Source organism: Ptychodera flava, chromosome 4, assembly GCF_041260155.1.
Source record: "Ptychodera flava strain L36383 chromosome 4, AS_Pfla_20210202, whole genome shotgun sequence".
NCBI classification, from domain to species: domain Eukaryota; kingdom Metazoa; phylum Hemichordata; class Enteropneusta; family Ptychoderidae; genus Ptychodera; species Ptychodera flava.
In genome coordinates, this window is record NC_091931.1 from 37,258,503 (window position 1) to 37,281,206 (window position 22,704).

The 22,704-nt window shown below is 38.0% G+C and overlaps 2 protein-coding genes across 2 annotated transcripts; both read left to right on the forward strand.

Moving 5' to 3' along the window:
* Positions 1-1,832: 1,832 nt before the first annotated feature.
* Positions 1,833-5,644, forward strand: LOC139131654 (histamine N-methyltransferase-like). Its single transcript, XM_070697806.1, has 3 exons — positions 1,833-1,916; positions 3,986-4,306; positions 4,902-5,644. Exons 1-3 carry the CDS (start codon positions 1,859-1,861, stop codon positions 5,264-5,266), a joined length of 744 nt encoding a protein of 247 aa, XP_070553907.1. The 5' UTR covers positions 1,833-1,858; the 3' UTR covers positions 5,267-5,644.
* An 8,228-nt stretch (positions 5,645-13,872) lies between these two features.
* Positions 13,873-21,836, forward strand: LOC139131655 (histamine N-methyltransferase A-like). Its single transcript, XM_070697807.1, has 3 exons — positions 13,873-14,086; positions 17,349-17,669; positions 18,025-21,836. Exons 1-3 carry the CDS (start codon positions 13,876-13,878, stop codon positions 18,384-18,386), a joined length of 894 nt encoding a protein of 297 aa, XP_070553908.1. The 5' UTR covers positions 13,873-13,875; the 3' UTR covers positions 18,387-21,836.
* The last annotated feature ends 868 nt before the right edge of the window (positions 21,837-22,704 follow it).

Sequence of the window (22,704 nt, forward strand, 5' to 3'; positions counted from 1 at the left end):
AACGAACAACGATAACATATTGAAGGAAGTAAGTATCCTGTTCTATGAAAAAAATGGTCGAAAAATACTATCATAAGAATAAACTTATCTGGAATGATCTGATCTGGAATGATTATCTGGCTTGACCAATTGAAAATAATCGCGAAAATTAGAGAAGGTACAAAAAACATCATATACAAGAGGGGATTAAGACAGAATACGCAATACTATTCAATTCTATTCCAAACTATAGTCAAATCAACGTATCAAATGAAGACTGAAAAGGGCTTTTTTAATTCTTGGCTTGGATAAATATCGTCTGACAAAGGATGATGTCAAACCAAATCTCTTTACCGGAAATCGTTTTGAAGAAATGACATGAAGGCGAATGTCTAATTAGTCAAAATTGGACTGAGTACCTCACTAAGACCAAAAATTACAAAAACATTCTTTGTTCGGTCGACAACGAGAACGGTAAGGGAGCAAGCATTATTAAAATATTTTGGTGCCGCCGATATATATATATATATATATATATATATATATATATATATATATATATATATATATATATATATATATATATATATTGGCGGCATCAAAGATTTGATAATTCAACTTTGCTATTGACTTCGAATTATATATATATATATATATATATATATATATATATATATATATATATATATATATATATATATATATATATGTAATATGACAGTGTTTTGTAGCGTGGAAATGTATTGTAGGAGCTAAGGAGAAAAATCACGCAACTACATCTGATCGTCTCCATACCGCAAATTTTTGTTGCTTGAGAAAATGACCCATGTAGGACTGAAACCCACGTCCCTTGATTTCAGTTCGGATGCTCTACCAGCTCAGCTAACGGATCAGTTTAAGTTGGTTTGACGTGCGCCATCCTGTTGGCCTTTTTTCTTCCCCGAAAGAAACCTCAGATTTACACTGGTAAATCAGTTATTTCTCTTTTAGCTTAATTTTATGTATAACCTTAAAATTGTCACAAGACCACCCTCAAGAAAAGAATGTCATGAAAGACAGACTTTGTTTGAAAAGTAGGAAGAAACCGCTTGATTGTGAAAAAATTACAGCTGCCATACATAGAACATTGGTATTTGAACTGATTTAGACGATTGTCAACTTCAATCTTCTTTCTTGAGATGGTTCAATACGTAACTTCCTCTGAATACCAATGCAAGTATACGGGTAAGTACACTTCCAGAACAGTTTGAATATTTTTTTCTCGGCTAATTTTTCTGGGCGATTTCTGAGGTTTGAAATTTGGTGCCAGATCGTTTGATTCGAGTGTTGAATATTCGAAAAACCGCGCTACCTGAGTTGTTATCTTGAAACCACCGACTACCCAGGCTGTGCTCCCAGGGATGAGAATGGACAGATACTATTCAACGACGTATAAATGAATAATCGCAATAATGTTTATATTCTCCACAAAACTCGATAAAAAATCATCAAAACACGGCCAGTATTGACCACCTGTGAGATGAGAGCTCTGCAGAGCAGTCTGGGTAACCAAGACTACCTGTCATATGGCATATATCCGAGCCGCAGAAATGATAAGCTTATGTGGCGTGCGTCTAAATTAGACTCCAAAATGCTGACTTATTTAGGACACTAGGTGACCCAAGAATGTGAACGCTAGGGTCCGGTTTGAACGGGTTCCGTGTTATCACAAGGGATCATAATAACAATGGCAGCAAAAAGAACCATACGCAGCCTTTATCACGACCCCGAGTATTACGCCAAGTGCTTCCGAAAATTTGCCGAAAATTCGTCCAACTTCCGATCTCTTTCTCACTGGGTTGACTTCATTTTTCCGGACGTCGTCATCGAGAAACTCGAAATGGTTAACAGAAAATCCCAGTCGACTTTCAGGATGTTGGGCGTAGGCAGTGGATCAGGTCAGTATGCTTTACAGCAAAGAAACTGGGAAAAGGACACTAAAGGTTGAGTGCAAGGGATCGGTCATAAATATTTCGTTGACTTCTCCGTTTGCACAATATGCAACAGTCGGGAAGAGACGATGAATCGCTATAAAGTACACAAGCACGGAATTTAATTGTATACCGATGTGCATGGTTGACATTAGTTGATTTATATGTCGTAAGGTCGAGAAGCATCGTGTGATGTATGCTGTAGGTCACGTGTCAAAAACGTCTAATGTGTGCCGCGATGGTCAAGTCATTGCAATTGATGATAAAAAAATGTGTTTGTTTCCTACATCAGGAAATACGGCAGGTCATCCCATCCTTTTTGAAATTCGGTGCAACCTATATAAACAACAGGAAAATTTGTCAAAATCATGCAAATGCGAAAAGTAAAGGTTTTGAGTCGAAAGGTTTTAATAGGCCTAGGGTGGGTCAGGTTACCGGAAACATGCATGATCGTGTAATATTTTGCCCAATATCCCCGTATATGTAATTTCAACTAGAAATTCCATGATTTGATGTAGACAAAAAAAATTCAAATTATAATACATGGGTTTCTCTTCGGCACTATTAGCAATTTTCCCTTTTAAAACAAGGTTCATTTAGATGTTTTGATAATTTATGTAATTGCACTTTGCTTGAAATAGGATGTAAACAGTGCATGTGTCTACATGATATTTGATTTTTGGCTTTTCATCGAAAATGATGAATCACTATATATGGCAGTTATGAGAAAACCATGTACAATATTTTCCAATACAAACATAGCAATATTTGTGCATGTATAGATGTTTGAAAATCAATATGAATCTACTTTATTGGAATAGGATAATTACAAACGTGTATGTGTAAAAGAAATTTGATTTTTGAATTTCACCGAAAATATTAATCCACTAAGCTTATACATGGTAGTCAATGAGAAAATACGGAAAGCCATGACTGATTTAAGTGGTCTAACATCATATAGTCATGAGTATTAACAAGTTGTGATGTGCATTTAACATATTTACGATGTTGTCCTAGGAATTACCAGTGTTGCCCTTGGCATTTAGCATGTCATGGCTTTCCATAAGAAAACTATGAACATGTTTTACATGTTTTACTAGCTAAATATGGGCTTTTATAAATGTTTGACGATTGATGTAAGTGCACTTGACATAATAGGGTATTTAACAGGGCAGATGTGGACAACAACAATGATGTTGGAATTCCATCCAAAATCATTACTTCACATCTCATGATAGTTTAGGTGCAAATTATTGAAAATTTTATCCTACAAAACTTGCTGTATCTGTTGATATATATATATATATATATATATATATATATATATATATATATATATATATATATATATATATATATATATATATATATATATATATATATATATATATATATATATATATATATATTAACAACACAAAACTACTTCAAGTACAAAGTAATGGTTACCGTATCTGTTACTTAAGTTTCATGCATCCCGTAATCATCTTCATCTGTCTGATGATTGCAGGTTGCATGAAACTTAAGTAACAGATACCATTACGTTGTACTTCTAAGTAATAGTAATTTTGAGTTATTATTTATAACGCTCTGCTTTAGCATCGAGCACTGTAATTCCAACGGGGACATCTGTATACTTATATATATATATATATATATATATATATATATATATATATATATATATATATATATATAATATATATATATATATATATATATATATATATGTGTGTGTTGTGTGTGTGTGTGTGTGTGTGTGTGTGTGTGTGTTGGCTAGCTCTTTGTACTGAGAGCATGCAACTTTGTTTAATATTTATGCCTTTGCGTGTGCGAGTATGGCTCTGTCCGATGTGATTGGCAGGTGTAAGCCATGGCCAAGCCTAAAATGTGTCCTGAATATACATATACTTTCACGCTTAAAAACAACAGGAAAGAGACATGATTCTATTAAGTTGAGATGCATAAAAACGGACGATATGACTCAAGTTCAATGCTCATAACAATTATCGTCAATGGATAAAATTCATTTGCAGGTGAAGTGGATTTGAGTATGATATCACATCTACGGAAGTTATTCCCGAGCATACAGAATGTTGCTGTGGAACCAACTACCGACCTCATGGACAAATATCGAAGCCTATTTCGAGTGAAGCAACACCTATTGGAGGGAGTCGAGACAGAATGGAGAGAGCAGACACTAGAGGGCTTTAAAAACACGGTCGGCTATTCAGTTTCGTACCACTTTATAAGTGCCATCCATTCTCTGTATTACGTTGATGATTACAGAGCCAGTCTACGTTATCTATATGACATGCTTGAAGATGGTGGCGTCATGTTGATCATCGTGGTCTCAGGTAATTGGGCGGGACTAAACCTCAGTCCGGGGCATGCGATAGACAAACGGCAACATTTACTGCATTGCATGAAGAAAAGAATGAATGCAGGGCCCTAGCCTGACCAAATTGCTTAGGGGACAGAACCTAGCTTAGCTGGAATTTGGGTAATTTAGATTAATTCACATATTGACTCAGTGTAGAAAATTCCGGGGAGGACGGGGTACGGAATGTGATGGGTTTTTTATTTGACACCCATAACATGCCTTAAAACTTTCGAGCAAAGGGATGAAATACGGTGGGTGCAAACGGGTTCGAACTCACAACGTACGGCACCCAGTCGCCTAGCGGAGAAGCCTCAGACAAAACCGCTCGGCCAAATCGCCAATCCCAAAAGGATTGGACGAAAGTCTAACAAACTGTGGAACGAAATCACGAAAGGGGCGTTCAATATCTGAGACTGTGAATTAGCGTTAACTGTAAAATTCATCATCATAGAATTCATGAAAATGAAAACTAAAATTGTCTTCTATTTTCGAGAAAACATAGACAATGAAGATATAGAACCTTTAAAAAATAGAAAAGTCCATTAAAATATTAACCTTATTTTCTGCAGATGACAGCGGATTTTGGAGACTTAGGAAGAAATTCTCTTACCTGGAAGGCAGTCACATGAAATTCATAAATTCAGAACATGTACGCAAAGCATTGGATGATATGGGAGTGAAGTACCAGTCCCTCCGCCAACGGTCTCGTGTTGTAGCTACCGAATGTTTCAAGGCTGACTCGGAGGTTGGAAATTTGGTGTTGGATTTCTTGATTCACGTGATTCATTTTCGGAGAACAGCGCCACCTAAGTTACAAAAGGAAGTGCTCGATTATCTGGAAACCTCAGACTGCTGTGATCCCCGGGATGAGAATGGAGAGATACTATTCAACAACGATTGGGAAGCCATTATTCTTCAAAAAGCTATAAACTAGTTACAAATATAATATTTCTACATCCTAATCAGAACCTGTTACCCTCATCGGATATTATATCACACCAGTATATTGATGGCGCAAATACAGCGATCTGATTTGTCGAGACGCGAAAAGAACCGTGGTATATTCGCGATATACCACGGCTGGCATACGCGCGAGCTCTCGACTTGAGTTAAAATCCGTTTTTGACGTCAAACGCCCGAATTTCAATATAATGTTATGATATAATAGCAATAAATCACACCCAGCGACGGTATACCACTCGATTTGACCAGTTCACTTCATATATGCACTCGCTATCGCTCGTGCATATATATCGTGAACTGGTAAAAATCTCGTGGTATACCATCGCTGGGTGTGCTTTATTGCTTAAATAATGCATGTCTCACCACAGGGGAAAGAAATCAGTCCTCCGGGTTTGGGAGGGAGGTTTTTTGTGCAACGGTTTACCTTATTTGATTTATTAATTTTCACTGTGATATTTCAAATAAAGAGTTCAACTCCAAACCGTCTGACTACTTTCTTTACTACTACTATAAGTTTTATTAATTTTGACTCTAGTATTTCAAATAAAGATTTTCGATTCCACAAAGTCTGACTGCTTATATATTACCGACAAGTCCTTATCTCCTCTCCAACTTGTGTATGCACCACTGTAATTGCACTGCAATTGCTCCGAAAACATTGCCAACTTGCTAATCCGCTGTCCGTATCAGCGGATTAATTGATTGCGTCAACACCACAGCCGTCCCACACACAGGAGACTGATTTCTCTCCCCTGTGATAGAGCTAACAGAGATGGCAACCATTTTGTATTTCAAAATTGTTTCCTATAGTAGTAGCCCCTGATTTTCATTCTTGATTTCGAAAGGGAATGGTTTCAAATTGTAGTTTCCTATGTTGGAAAGTTTGAACAAAAAATTAAGCCTTTCAATTTTGACGTAGCGAAGTTATCACGAGGTTCACAGCTAGAATCGCGTTCACCTAACCTGTATAGATGCTACTAATTTAGATTCTGCGTAAGACGATATTTCTGTCATCCAGGTCAAAGCGTTTCACATGAAAGTAACACTAATACACTAATACGTATATAACTCGCTACAATCACAAGTTTGAACCAAGTCTATGTTTATGGGCAGAACACATTTCTTGTATTAACGTGACGACATTTTTCCGTGTCTAACCTCTGACCCTCACTTCGGGTCTGTATAATCTGTCACGGCCAATGTGGCTCAGGCTGTGTCCGACGTGGTCAGTAGTAGAAAATAAGTACAGGATATATGTATGAGTATGGTCGTAGCAAGTTTTGGTAAAGCCTAAAATTTATGCTGACCATATATACTATCTGAACATTCACAGCTTGTGGTCTTCAAAGAAACACACTAACATGGTAAATTCTCTTCAAGTAAGCATATTTATTTCTCTGCAAAAGAATAGATAGACAGTATCCGGAAAGTTGGTGGGAGTACTAACGAAAATCTGAAGTCATATTAACTAGACGATACTGGATTTTATTATAAGATACTATCGAGTATGTTTCTTGGTTTGCAAGTCAGAGGATAAATGAAACATTTCAGAAAGTATCGGATACTATAGATAATATCGTCCAGTATCGTCCTGTTAATTTGACTGGAGACCCGTGTCGCCTCTGCTTTTACCGTTTTATCGATTTTTTTGAAACTTTTATTTCGCATATGAAATTGTAGCCTGTCCTACACATTTCAAACATTGTTCACGCCATGCCACACATTTAGAAAATTTCAAGGGTAAATGTGGATGATTCTGGTACGTTTTATGTGAAAATTCAATAAAATAAATATCAAAGACAAAGAGCAGCCTTGGTTGCGCTATTTTTATTTAGTTTATGTGCGCTCCGATTCTTCAAATAAAGATAAAAAAAATAAAGAAAATAATAAGTATGAATAATGTGCAGTATGTGAACCATGACAGCTTTTTGCCATACAAATTTCTGCGAGAGCTTTTGCCAGCTTAATGAGTTAGTGGGTGTGTGTCAATATGTACGCACTGATAACAATGAATTTTAAATTTGACGCCTAAACCAAGCATGGCCAGTGATTGGATAGAAACGCCGTTCCACTTATCACGAACACTCCCACCAAGTGTAACATTTTGTTTATCGGGTCCTAAACTCTATTTTTAGTGCAACTTCAGACGTGAGCTGAGCAAAATCACCTAAGTTTTCCAGACAAAGCATAAAGAAAATTTTCACTGGAGCTTGTCGCATGACTATGCTTTCTCAAAGAAGCAGGTCTTTAGTCAAGATTTCAAAACTTCAGTACTTGATGCTGACCGAATATGACTAGAAAGTCTATTCATCTGTGCAGTCGTAACTCTCGTTTTCCCGGACGAATATGGATTGCAACGGGAAAACCCCAAGTCATGCAACGGAAAAAGAGCTTTTCCGTCGCAACGTACGAGAGCTATGGCTGCAGCTACAGCGACATACGAGAAAGAACGATCATCATAATTTGAGTCTTGTTGGTTGAGTTTTAAGAGAAACGTCGTCTCTTGAACGGAGAGATCTGAATTCTGGTTTATGAAATCGAAAACTTTAGTGTATACACAGTCCATCATAATAGACTGGTTTGTAACAGTGTAATACTGTCAGTAAAATTGTCTCGGGTTTATTGGAAGAGAATGGAGAAAATTGAGACATGATTCTTGAGACGGATTCTTGAAGTGACCGGCATTGTAAGCAGTGAGTTGAGTTTCTGTTTGTCTGTGATTTGATATAGTGAATAAGTCAGCATATCAAAATTAGACTACAATATATCGAAATTGGACCATATATATATATCTCACATGGCTACACTAGGCTTACATTAGATAAAAGATAGTTAACCGCCGGCTAAGTACAAAGCTTGGATCGAGGTACGGGCTGGGATACGGGCGGAACGAATCCTTGTCCCGGGAACGCTAGCGCTTACAAAAGGCGAAGTTGGTCAGTTTTGTTTTAGTGTTTATGTCCCCTTGGCCGAAATGTTCTGCACCTGTGAATGCCGGACCCCTGTCCATAACAGAGCAGAAAACATCAAAACAGTTTTGCATATAGTCATTCAAGTCGCTTGAACTGGACCATTGATTCATGTCATACCGTCGTACCGATCGACACGATCGCAAGCGTAGCACTCGTCGCTGACGTGTAATGCATACCATTCAATGTCAGCTTAGAGCGTACGGACATACGCGAGCGCGTTCATGTATGGCCGTGGTTTGAGGGACTGTGGGGCTTAAATACTCGAAATTATCGTGTGTCGCAACGCATTTCTTTTCATTTTCGACCAAAAATGGGGACTTTGGTATTTTACAACATAATATGCACTTTTAATAGTTTGCTAGTATCCGTTTCAACTCAATGGACAACGGACACATCGTTTGGTGTCGTCGTTCTCAACTATCGAAAAATCCAATCCTTGTGGACTGACCAGGTGGGAGTGCAGAGAAATACTTAGAAGAGCCAAGTGTAGAATTTGGGACTTAGAGGAGATAATTTGTTTGCGTTCCTGCCAGCCTTATCCGAAGCATTCTTTGTAGTTTTATCGCCCTCGTTCACGCTGAATATTCATAGACGTGGGCACTATCCGGTTCTCGGGGCCTGAACCGGATAGTGCCCACGTCAAAATTTGTATGGCCAAAAGCTGGAATGGCGGTACGGCCTCCTTTTACAGGTAAAATTAGGATATTGGTCATGTCTTTGGGATTTTGACCATGCAAAATCTTACTGAAATAAGTATATATTACTCATGTGATATTATATACCCCTAACGACAGAAACTCCTCTTTCTTGGAACTCCGTGCTTGCTTTCAAATACTTGTGGTGTCCGTTTATTAGATCAATACTTTGATAATGCAAGAGGTAACAGAAACTTTACGATGAATCGCATCCTGGTGGCCGTTGATCGCCAAAAACACGGGCAGTATCATACAGCTGGGACACTAGTCACCGAAGGCTATGAAATATTCAATACAAGCACTGGTGTTCCGCGCTTCGACGTCGCAGATAAAGTTTAACAAGCATTTCAAGAGATTAATAGTTGTGAGCCGCTACGCACTTCTACCACAGGCGACCCAAGTATTACTGAGTTTTTCACACTGTTTTCTCTATCATTTTCTCTTCTTTCTTCATGCTCTGAATGATTGGAATAAATAAAATAAATGGTTTATATAACCTAACCTAACCTAACCTAACCTGTGACTCTTTATTTATTTTACACTCCAATACAAGGACGTATATCTCTCATACACACATGCTGTAATTAATTAGTCAACATAACTAATTATGCTAATCCGTGGACTTATCAGAGGTTGGTCAACATCGGAAAGATAGTGATGTTTTCCCGTTTTAGTAACCTTTCTATCTTTCGCGATGTTGACCAACATGTAAAATCCCTGATAAGTCCACGGATTAGCATAATTAGTTGTGTTGACTAATTAATTACAGCTGTGTGTATGAGAGATATACGTCCTTGTAATGGAGTGTAAAATAAATAAAGAGTCACAGGTTAGGTTAGGTTATATAAACCATTTATTTTATTTATTCCGATCATTCAGAGCATGAAGAAAGAAGAGAAAATGATATAGAAAACAGTGTGAAAAACTCAGTAATACTTGGGTCGCCTGTGCTTCTACGGGACCAGACAACCTTATCGGGTCGTTAGTCAGCAAAGCAACTGATCATATACATGGCTGTAGGTTTCCTGTTACCAATATTTTCTCGTTTTCCTTACCCATGGAGACCAAGATGATCAAATGATGGTGTCATAAAGAGCCGTTTACAACCTAAGAAGCAAGGTTTGCAAAAAGCTCCAATTTTTAGATTAGGAGCGTCTCATTTGCGTCAGGACTATGGTCTCAGAGAAACTGTGTCACTGCCACATCCGATTAATGCCGCCTTCATGTAGTTCAAAACACAGGGCCTCATAAGTGCCTATTTAAGTCAATATTACAGCGTTTTTCTTTCTTTTCGATGTTACAAATAATCCAGCTGAAGAGCACTACACTTGTGTAGCTGTCTTTTGTGTAGCGTGTATTGGCATGTATAGTGCGTCCTCGTAAATGTGACCTTTAGTTCCGTGACCTCTAGGCCCGGCTCTAGCCATGCCTACTTCCTGCCCTGCCCTCGCTATGCTTACTGTACTAATTTATAGTACAGTAAACACAGCGATGTCTGTGCACGTGGCCAGAAGGCATGGCCAGAGGAATTGGCTAGAGGTCACGGAACTAAAGGTCGTATTTACATATGATCACATTCCCCATTGAGGGCGCACTATACATGCCAATACAAGCTACACAAAAGACAGCTACACAAATGTTGTGCTCTTCAGCTTTATTTGTAACATTGAAAAAGAAAGAAAAACGCTGTAATATTGACTTAAATAGGCACTTATGAGCCCCTGTGTTCAAAATGAATTAAAGGGCCACAGAATAGATTTAGGACGTGACTTTGACCCTGGTGGCGCTTTCCTGTTGTATGTTATGCAAGAAGAACACAGATCATGAAATTATAGTAGAAGGGAGATGTAGTACAGACTTGTTTTAGATAAATGAAGTTTGGGTCTTTTTAAGGGAGCCTTCAGTTATTACAGGGGGTGGGCCGGGGTATTTGGGGGAGGCTCGCTTTTTAGAAAACAGTTTAAGGGGGAGGGTCACTTTTTATAAACCTATCTTGGGGGGATGGTCACTTTTGACAGAAGCTGATATTATAGCCAAAACTTTGATTGTCCGTGTGATATTTCTTGAAAAGGAAATCACCAACAAAATACGCACACACTTATAGACCCCATGCATTATGTATAGACATTTTTGTGAAATTCCAAAAACATATTTCTTGCACTACCTTTGACTTGTAACCTCTCTAGTCTAATCAAGAACAATAATCTAAATAATCAACCATACATAAATGCACAGATTTATCTAATTTTGTACTGAAAAAAAATATTCATAGTTTCATCATAGACCCGGCCCCAATGCATAGTGTATGGACATTTTGGTGAAATTCCAAAATCATATTTCTTGCACAACCATGGACTTGTAACCACTCTAGTCTAATCAAGAACAATAATCTAAATAATCAAGCATACATAATGAGCAGTTTTATCTAATTTTGTACTGAAAAAAAATTATTCAAAGTTTCACCATAGACCGCAATGCATAGTGAATGAACATCTAATTTTGTACTGAAAAAAATTATTCATAGTTTCACCATAGACTGCAATGCATAGTGAATAGACATTTCAGTGAAATTCCAAAATCAAATTTCTTACACAACCATAAACTTTTAACCACTCTCGTCTAATCAAGAAAATTAATATACATAAATGCAAAGATTTACCTATTTTTGTATTGCAAAAAAAAAACTATTCATAATTTCATCATAGACACCATGGATAGTGAACCAACTTTTTAGATGAAATTCAGAAATCAATTTCTTGTACAAAAATGTTCATTTTTTCCCTATTCAAGCAAAGTACATTTAAATACATTATCAAACATATATAAAATACAGATATAGCATGTTTTGTGGGGGTAAATTGTCAATAATTTGCCTGATAGACTCCATGTATTATGATTTGATATTTTTAGGATGAAGCACTAATTCAGCCACATCTTGCCTTCTTATAGTTGCACAAAATATGGTGACCCTCAGTAAAAAATGTATGAAATACCATATCTCTTCAAAAATTCGTGCGTGATAATTGCGACTGTCCCTCCAAAAACACCAGCCCTCCCCTCTGTAATTTGTCCCTAACATAACAATTGAACCAATTGTTATGTAAATTAGCTGATACTATTTAGTTATTCCCGGGGAGAATACCGCAGTGGTTGGGGGAGGGTCAAGTTTTAGAATGTCGGACAAGGGGGAGGGTCACATTTTAGACAGGAGGATAGGGGAGGGTCACATTTTACGGTACAGGTGTTTGCGAAATTCCCCGGCCCACCCCCTGTAATTACTGAAAGCTCCCTAAGTCCTCTAGTAACGAATGATGCCCCAAGAGAAACCGCTATGTTGTCGCCAAGCATGGAAGACCCAAATCCTTGGTAAACACAAACTTTTGTAAAGGTCAATGTGAGTGATGGTGAAAACATCCTGCTTGTTTGTTTGTTTGTTTGTTTGTTTTTTGAAATAACATGACTGCCATATACTCAGTCACTAGATGACCTGATGAACTCTGGACCACTTCATGATGTTTGCCAAACACCAACTTCTGCTCTCATTGTGTGTTATTAAGCCTGTGCAAACCGGGCGACTAATGAGCACCAGCGACTGACAAAATAATTTAAAAGAATGAATCCACCCCGTCAGCAATGGGAAAAAAGTGTTTACTTGTCTCCAAACCTTGTAAGAGATTCTACAATATATCATGATATTTGACACTTAATTACTTAATTAAACTCAATTCTAAACTTGTTTGTATTAACGCTAAGTTTATTCGTAGAGGTAATTATTTCTCTTATTTCTTAATTCTATGTAGAATGAACACGATTAGAACTTATTTGGGATAATTGGATGGTGAAGTGATGTCGATTTAATCTGAAAATGTAAGCTCATCTGCTTTTATTTTTAAGTTACACACTTGTTTTTATGATTAATTTGTCATATTGAAACATTCAGCTATTGGGCAACTAACAATTTTGAGAAATTTCAAAAAGATCCAATTATCCCAAAATTGTTCAAATCGTGTTAATTTTAAAATTGTCACGAGACAATTCTTGAATAGCAATGTCATGAAAGACAGACTTTGTTTAAAAAATAGTAAAAAATCGGAAATAAAATCGCTTAATTGCAAAAAAATATACAGTTGTCATACATAACATATTGGTAGTTGAACTGATTTATGTCGTGGTCAACTTGAATCTCACGAAAACAGATTCAATTTCACTTTTCTGTCGTGAGATTCAATATGTAACGTCTCCTGAATAATACAGATGCAAGTATGTATGGTTTTTACTACACTTATCGTATACCTACATTCACGTGCCTGTGTAAAGCTATGGGAAGAAAGCGCCCTCATACCCTGAAAGGAGCTTGCAATGCTTCATTGGGCTAGCTAACCAACTGTCCTACTAATAGACAGCAGTTGTGTTCAACTCGAAAGTGTCCAAGATTAACTTGTCGAATGTCAATCGGAGGGACACTGTATATGAAACTGGTCAATATGTGTGGTACTCTGACTGTATTCATGTATTTTAATACTCAATTTGTGTTATGTATTGCCTTTTATGCATAAATGTGTGGTACTCTGACTGTATTCATGTATTTTAATACTCAATTTGTGTTATGTATTGCCTTTCTATGTATAAATGAATAATCGAAATAATGTTTATTTTATTCAAAAAACTCGATAAAGTCATCAAAACACCGCCATTATTGACCGCTTGTGAGATGAGAGCTCCACAGAGCAGTCTGTATAACCAAGTCTACCTGTCACATGGCATATATCGTAGCCACAGAAATGATCTATAGTGTGCGTCTAAATTAGACTGCAGAATGCTGACTTATTTAGGACACTAGGTGACCCCAGAATGTGCAGTCTAGGGTCCGGTTTGAACTGGTTCCGGTTTGATCACAAGGGATCACATTAACAATGGCAGCCGATCGAACCATACGCAGTCTTTATCACGATCCCGAGTACTACGCCAAGTGCTTCCGAAAATGTGCCGAAAAGTCGTCCAAGTTCCAAGCTCTTGCACACTGGTTTGACTTCATTTTTCCGGACGTCGTCTTCGAGAAACTCAAACTGGTTAACAGCAATTCCGAGGCGGCTTTCAGGATGCTTGGGGTAGGAAGCGGATCAGGTCAGTATGCTGTACAGCAAAGAAACTGGGGCAAGGACAGTACAAAGGTTGAGTGCAAGGGTGTCGGTCATGAATGTCTTCCCCGTATGCACAAATTCAAACAGTCGCGAAGGGACGACGAATCATTGTAAAGTACACTTTAATTACACTTTAAATAATTTTTATACTAATTAAATTAATAATAATATCTGTCATATATTTTATATTAAATTTAATAAGTAGAAGCCTGGATTCCCCATGGTGTTTAATGATTGCTATGTAGATTGCGTGTATACACAGTCTTTGCGTTCATGTGTGATGTGAAAAGTGGTCAAGCCTTCAAATTTGACCTGACCATTTGACATTCGTTCCTTTCTTATCCATATAGTCAGCTGTACAAACATAAGGTCATGTCTCTTATATTTAGACCGGGATAGGCAGGCAAAATTCGCAGTCAGCTCGATGGAGGTCATCTGATATTGCAAAATAGTAAAATAGGTCATTTATCAAACAGCAAAGGAGGGGGTCACTTGATGTTTACAAATGCTCACCCCGTTAAACCCCTTGTTTCAATGTTGCAAATATAGTCATTCTCTGAAGTTAGTACACTCTGGTCTGAATGCAAGTACATATACTTTTTGCCATATTGACCGATTGCCTTTGCATGTCTACACAGGCTTCACTTACAACAGAGTTCGCCAGCAGAGTGGGAATGTCATGTTCTTAGCATGCTGTGAAGTGCACTCTACGAGACATGGCTTATCGCATACCTTATACATGAGTCCATTTAACACAAAAAATACGATAGTTGACACAAATTATTTTCACTCCACTGTAGATCTGTATCAAAGAAGGATGTAGTTAGGATAATACAGTCATTGATCTACATTCAGCAAAAGTTTCAACATCAACAAACTAGCTCGCTCATAAATATTTGGGAAGCGTTTATCCATAAGACACGGCCTAGCAAATGCCTCACGCATAGTGGTCCATGTTGCGCAAAACATTTGATATGTGACACAAATTAATTTTACCCCATGTTGAATATTTATCGATAGGATAATACATTTACAACTCCTCCAGGTGGATCTGTATCATAGTAATATCTATGTAGGATCATATATTTATTTTGCCATATATATCCAGTTGACCTTTCAATATTAACGGTTTCCAAATAAAATATGGATAAGTATTTACCTGTGAGACACGCTTTAATAGCCCACACCACATGGCTTTGCCTATATCAGTTATTTACTTTTGAGTCCATATAGCACAAAACATGCAATACTTTACTCAAATTCTTTTACTCTGGTGGGGTTAATTAAAGTAATATCTATCCAAGATAAAACATTTAGTGAACAATATGTTATTTGAAGGTCGAATATTAACAGCTTTTCAATAAAATTTCGAAAGTTTTTAGCTATGAGATATGGCTTTAATCGCCTACACCTTTATATCAGGCCCCCATACATAAGAAAGCATGTTATACTTGACACAAATTACTTATACTTAATGGTTGATATTAATGAAAGTCGGATCTACTAGTATTTCAGATAATATTTAGAGGTTATTACCCAATAAGTTTATCGCCTGTTCCTGTGTCGTATAAGCATGAGTGTCATTTGTGCTGCGTCAGACACGAGACGAAGTCGAGTGTCTGACGCAGCACAAATGACACGAATGCCGATACGACACAAGGAACAGGCGATATTGCGTAATAACCGATTTATCATATACCCATGCCCATAATTTTAGGGAATTTTTAACTAATAGAACAAAAAACCTTTAATTTTGAGGCTTTACTTTATTACGCCTTGCGCATAACAGGCTTCATTCATAAAGTTTACGACGAAGATGTCAACATCACGCGCGACAATCATCCATATCCTAATGAAACCCCAAGAAGAAAGACTCCGGGATACAAAAATCGTCATACCGAAGGAACATTTTTAGGTGCAATATGCTATTACAACTGTAACCGATCAAAAACTGCTCAGCTTTAAATCTATCCTGATTTCGATCGTCGCACGGCACGGAGCTCGCGCGGAGAGGGACGCCAGAACGGCAGAATGTTTGCTAGAACTTGACCAAAAAATACCATGGGAAAACATTTCAAGACTCAACGTGATATTTCCGTATTTTGCAACCAGAAATACCCGTGTTCCTCGAAGCCCTTCAAGTTTTTACGTCGGCGACATCGCTTCGCAGGCGGGGAGCGGCAGCCATTTTGTTGTTTACGTTGTTTACCAACAAACTGCTAATGTAGTTCGGGAAAACTAAAACTGATGACGTTCATCGTGCATATCTCGACGTTTACCGTGAAATATCACGGCTGATATTTTACGTTGAACGTCACTAGGATGTAGCAATATGGGCATGGGTATATGATAAGAGTACTCCATTTTCATTTAAGGTACTAAGTACACTATAAACAGCTTTCTAAGGATAATTTTTGAGTGTTTACCCATGGGATGTGGCTAAATGTACATGGGCCAATATTGAGCAAAACATTTGACACATGACTCAAATTATTTTTACTCCATTTGTTTTACTCCATATTTTTACTTCGGGTTGACTTAAACTAAGACATGTTTCAGACACGTTTATTACAATATTATATCATTCGAAGTTTCCATATCAATAGTCTCATAATAATTAAAAAAAAAAACAATATAAGCGACATAACACTGGGTTACAGATAAATGCGTCGATACAATGCGACGCATATGATGTTCTTGTCAATTAAATCGTTTAACCAATTACCATGCACTTTTCACACTGGCAAGTTGCATTGACGAACATAATGCTGACTATGTTTCAAAATGCTTCATTAAGTAGACCAAGAAACTGTAGCTGATACGTGGAACAAAAATGTAACAATAAAATTGGCAAAAATTTGAGTTACTGTACAGGAAACTTTAACACAACAATAATAATATAATATCAAAATTTTCTCAAGCAATATCATGTAGTAGTAAGTAGTGGCTGACTATACAAACTTAGCATTCGTAGCTAGTGGTCTGCTAAGTCAGCTGTGCAAAATTCGGCAATTAGTGCCTCAGGGAAATGACCGTCGCGTATCAGTAAGCCATGTGCTCGATCTAATCTGACTCCTGACAACAAGAGTCAAGTCAGTGTCACGAACTGAAATAAGACCTATGACACACATTAACTTATGGTGTAACTCTCCCCAATTCTACATCCAATGACCAAATGTACGAACTGTGTCTCAGCATTCCTTCAAAGTTTTAAATATTGTGAACAGACAAAATTTAATTCACAGGTGAAACTGATTTGATGATGATATCGCATCTGAGGAAGTTATTCCCGAGCATACAGAACGTTGCTATGGAACCAACCCCCGACCTCGTGGATAAATATAGAAGCCTGTTCAAAGAGAAGCAGCACCTATTGGAGGGAGTCGAGACAGAATGGAGAGAGCAGACACTAGAGGGCTTTCAAAGCTCGGTCGGCTCTACAGTTTCCTATCACTTTATAAGTGCCGTCAATTCCTTATATTACGTCGATGATTACAGAGCCAGATTACACTTTCTGTATGACTGTCTTGAAGATGGAGGCGTCATGCTTATTATCATGCTTGCAGGTAATTAGAGTAGAACAGATGAACTGCGGTTCCGGCCTGAGATAAATGCTTAGGGGGTAGTATGTGCTTCGAAAGAGAAAGACTTAAAGTTTTGCTCAAACTTTCGTAAATGAAACCTTCAACCATTTCTCTTACCAAATCAACAATAAAAATCAGGGGTCACCGTGCAAAGTTTAGAGAGACACAGCTATTCGAACAGCATACCGATGATCACATCCATGAATTTATAGTATAATGCCAAATGTTATGGGAAAAGAGTGTCTTCCACAATTACAATAATTGTCCTTATTGATCTACTATACAGACTAATTAAAAGGAAACATTAATTTAAAAATATCAATATTCTTTTCTGCAGACGATAGTGGATTTGCAAGACTTTGGAGGAAATTACCATACCTGGAAGACAGTCGCATGAAATTCATAAATTCAGAGCATGTACGCAAAGCTTTGGACGATATGGGAGTGAAGTACCAGTCCCTCCGCCAACGGTCTCGTGTTGTAGCAACCGAATGTTTCAAGGCTGACTCGGAGGCTGGAAATTTGGTGTTGGATTTCCTAACCCACGTGTTGCATTTTCGGAAAACAGCGCCACCTGAACTACAAAAGGAAGTGCTCGATTATCTGGAAACCGACTGCTGCGATCCCCGTAATGAAGATGGGGAGATACTATTCAACAACGACAGGGATACCATCATCGTTCAAAAGCCTGCACACTAGTTACTGGTGGTACATCTGAATGATAGCTTGCAATGCCTTATCAGGCAAAGAGGAGTCCCACCGTTAGAAAATAAGTGTATTCAGCTCGAAATTTCAAACATTTCTTGTCCTATTGTCAAACGTGACACTAGTTATGGAACCTGCCATTGCGTATGGAACTCTGAATGTTTTCATGTACTTATTAATCATATGATGTAAATGTATGGCCATAATTGTACAAACAATCCCATGATGCGTATGTTGTTGGTACTATCAAATAAAAACAGACACCATGATTAAGAATTTGAGAGCAAAAGCGAAGTTTCCCATAGGGCGTTTCCTTTTGCCGTTTTCTAATTGGGTAAACTTCTCAAACGTGTTTTGTTTTGTTTTTTTTTTGTTTGTTTCTTCTTCTCTTTTTCAACGCCTGCGTTTTGTGGAAGTGTGTCATAAACTAAGGATTATGTAGATCGAAGGTCTGGTATAGGCATTTCAGAAATTATGTAAAGTCTGAACGTCCCTGGAAAAGATATGAAGCATTTGTCTGCTTATTTGAACACGGCAAAAATATATGAATGGTATTGTCAGCGAACACCTAGCTGGTCAAATTTCATACCGGACGATTATGCCAATTACGTCAGAGTTTACCGCTCTCTGTAAGTCCTTCTGGATAACTATCAATGGGAGTTACATTTCGATTATCGTATTAACCATGGCGAACATGGTATCGTGTCACATTTTCCTGTAAAATAGGACCCAAATCAACTTATCACCGCATGTGCACTCGATATATTGACGTGACATCGATGTAAAGGACTTAAGGTCACATTGAAATAAAATCAAGCGGCTGCACATTATTTTAGAAATTTCCTTTCAACTCAATTAGCACTTTGATGCTGGCCTAGCCGATCTACCTCAGTGATTAGCCGATTTCTACAACCAGTAATAATCAAGGCTAGTCAGTGATCCACATTATTTTCTTTGATTTTCTCGCGAAACGAACAGAACGCCGACATTTAAGCTTGCAAATTCCGGATATGCTAATGATGCTGCACGAAAAGTTGCGACCCTTTAAAAGTGTTTGCAAGGAAAATAGTGACCTTGCCCAATTTTCATTCGCAAAAAACTGACTTTTCACTTCATAAGCGAGTGCGTATATGAAGTGAAATGGTCTAAATCGAGTATATACCATCGCTGTGAAAGTCTAAATCGAGTTGTATACCATCGCTGTGAAATGGTCTAAATCGAGTTGTATACCATCGCTGGGTGTGCTTTATTGCTTAAATAATGCATGTCTCACTAAGTAGTGGACGGCAGACTCAGTTCTATGTAGTTTGAATTTTCAAAAAAATGTAATTGCCAATCGAAGGACACTATGGCCACTGTTCATGAACTGTTCATTACAAAAGGTGACTCTGACTATATTTACGTACTCTATGCGTAATGTATCGCATAAAACAGACACCTTCAAGTAGAATGCGACTCGCATCGGGGGCCGTCAAACTTTTTGAATGCGTTTGCGATCTACCATTTGTCGGGCTTATTTTATGTTTACGGAGCGTATTAACTTTCACCGACTTACTTTTGTGAAAATCGAACACCCCCCCCCCCCAATAGAGTTTGCAGAGATGGCGGCCATTTCGTATTTCAATTTGTTTCCCTATAGTTGAACCGAATTTTGCAAGGCGACCCCTGATTTTCATTCTCGATTTCGAAAGGGAATTAATTGTAGTGTAACTACGTGGAAGTGTTGAACATGTGTTTAAGTCTTTCAATTTGACGTAGCGCAGTTATCACGAGGTTCACAGCTGGAATCGCGTTCACCTCACCTGTATAGATGCCACTCATTTAGACTCTGCGTAAGACGGTATTTCAGTCATGCAGGTCATAGCATTTCACATGAAAGTAACAATAATACTATATAACTCGCTACAGTCACAAGCTTGAACCAAGTCTATCTTTATGGCTGACAAGATGAATTTCCCCACCGCCGGCGCGTGATTTGGCGTTTGTGCGAGTCAAGATAGTTATCAAAAATCATGGCCTATAGTCTAATAAGTAAAACTTTCCCCGTTTTTTCGGAAATAATTTACGCGAAAGAATGGGCATAACAGTTTGTTGTATTAACGTGATGACGTTTTTCGGTGTCTAACCTCTGATCCTCACCTCAGGTCTGTGTGACATGGCCAATGTGGATATAAAGGCTGTGTCCGACGTGTCATTAGTAGCACAGAGAAACATAGATAGAGTCGCAACGCTTGCATGCCTTTGGTCCCATAGTCGTCTCGGTTGACTATTGGCTTTTCATATTTAAAATGAGCTTCAAAGGTGTTAAACTTTTTGGAGGCTTTGTTTGTGGTTGATAATTGCACGAGATTATGCGAAAAATACGACGAGATGGCATCGTACTGCCAGTCGCGTAGCAACCATAGTTACTTTGTGGGCTCTCAGGCCAGAAAACTGCTTCACGCCAATCAAAACATAACACGCCAGCAGTTTCATAAACATGTCCTTCCTTGACGCACGTGTAAAGACGGTATGACTGACCGTAAACCATTGAGTAAAACCAGACAGTATCGATGAAAGTCTTTCAAATTTGGTTCAAATACACTCATTATATATTCATAAAAATATGAGAGGAATTTTTAAACGGTAAAACTCACTTTCAAGAAGCTCAAAACACTCCCGTTTTCACCAGCACATCAATTCCGCTCAGAACCACACGACAACAACAACACAAACTTTGCCGAACATACTTTCGCTTAACAATTGGCGAAAATCCAAAAATTACCGAAGGATGCATGGTCGGCACTCTTCGGAAAAGAGAGGCAAGAGCAACCTGAGGCGAGGCGAACATGAATGGGTTAGTAACCGCTTCACGCCTTAACAATACCCGCTGCGACTCTGCCCATGTTTCTCTGTGTTAGTAGCAAGGCGGCACAGGATACATGTGTGAGTATGGTTTAGCAAGTTTTGGTAAAGCCTAAAATTTATGCTGACCATACAAACTGAACATTCGCAGCTTGTGGTCTTCAAAGAAACACACTAGCAATATTAAATTTCTTTTCAGTTGAGCATATTATTTCTTGGAAAGAAGAATACATAGTATCCAGAAGTTGGTGGGAGTACTGACGAAAATCATGAGTTAAATTAACTAGACGATACTTGACTATATTATAAGATACAATCGAATATGTTTCATGGTTTGCAAGTCAGAGGATAAATGAAACATTTCAGAAAGTATCGGATACTATAGATAATATCGTCCAGTATCGTCCTGTTAATTTGACTGGAGACCCGTGTCGCCTCTGCTTTTACCGTTTTATCGAGTTTTGTGAATAATATTTTTATTTCGCGTATGAACTTGAATTATGGCCTGTCTAACACTTTTCAAACATTGTTCACGCCGTGCCACACATTTAGAATATTTCAAGGGTAAATGTGGATGATTCTGGTACGTTTTATGTGAAAATTCAATAAAATAAATATCAAACAAAAAGACAAAGAACAGCCTTGGTTGCGCTACTTTTATATAGTTGTCTATGCGCTGCAGTTCTTGAAATAAAGATAAAAAATTAAGATAAAACAATTAAAATATGAATGATATACAGTACGTGAGCGGGTTGGGGCCGGGGCTCCTTTCTAGGGTAAAAGTTAGATATTGGTCATGCCTTTGGGTTTTTGACAATGCAAAATCTTAATGACTTTTAATTCAAGTGCATATTACGCAGATGTTTTTATATACCCCAAACGACAGAAACTCTTTGAGGAACTCCGTGCTTGCTTTTAAATACTTATGGTGTCCGTTTATTATTTCAATACTTTGATAATGCAAAAGAGATACCGGAACCCTTGCGACAAACCGCACCCTGGTGGCCGTTGGTCGAAAAAAACACTGGTAGTATCATAAAAGCTGAGACACTAGTCACCAAAGGCGATAGAAATATTCAATACAAGCACTCGTGTTCGCGCTTCAACGTCGCAGATAAAGTTGAAAGTTGGTAAGTTGAAATATTCTTCAAAAAACTCGATGTAGTCATCAAAACACCACCATTATTGACGGCCCGTGAGATGAGAGCCCCTCAGAGCAGTCTGGGTAACCGAGACTACCTGTCATATGGCATATATCTGAGCCAAAGAAATGATCTGTGGTGTGCGACTAAAGTGGACTCCAGGTGCTGACTTGAGACACTAGGTGACCCCTGAATGAGCAGTCTAGGGTCCAGTTTTTACTGGTTCCGGGTTATCACAAGGGATCATAATAACAATGGCAGCCGAAAGAATCATACGCAGTCTTTATCACGATCCCGAGCACTACGCCAAGTGCTTCCGAAAATGT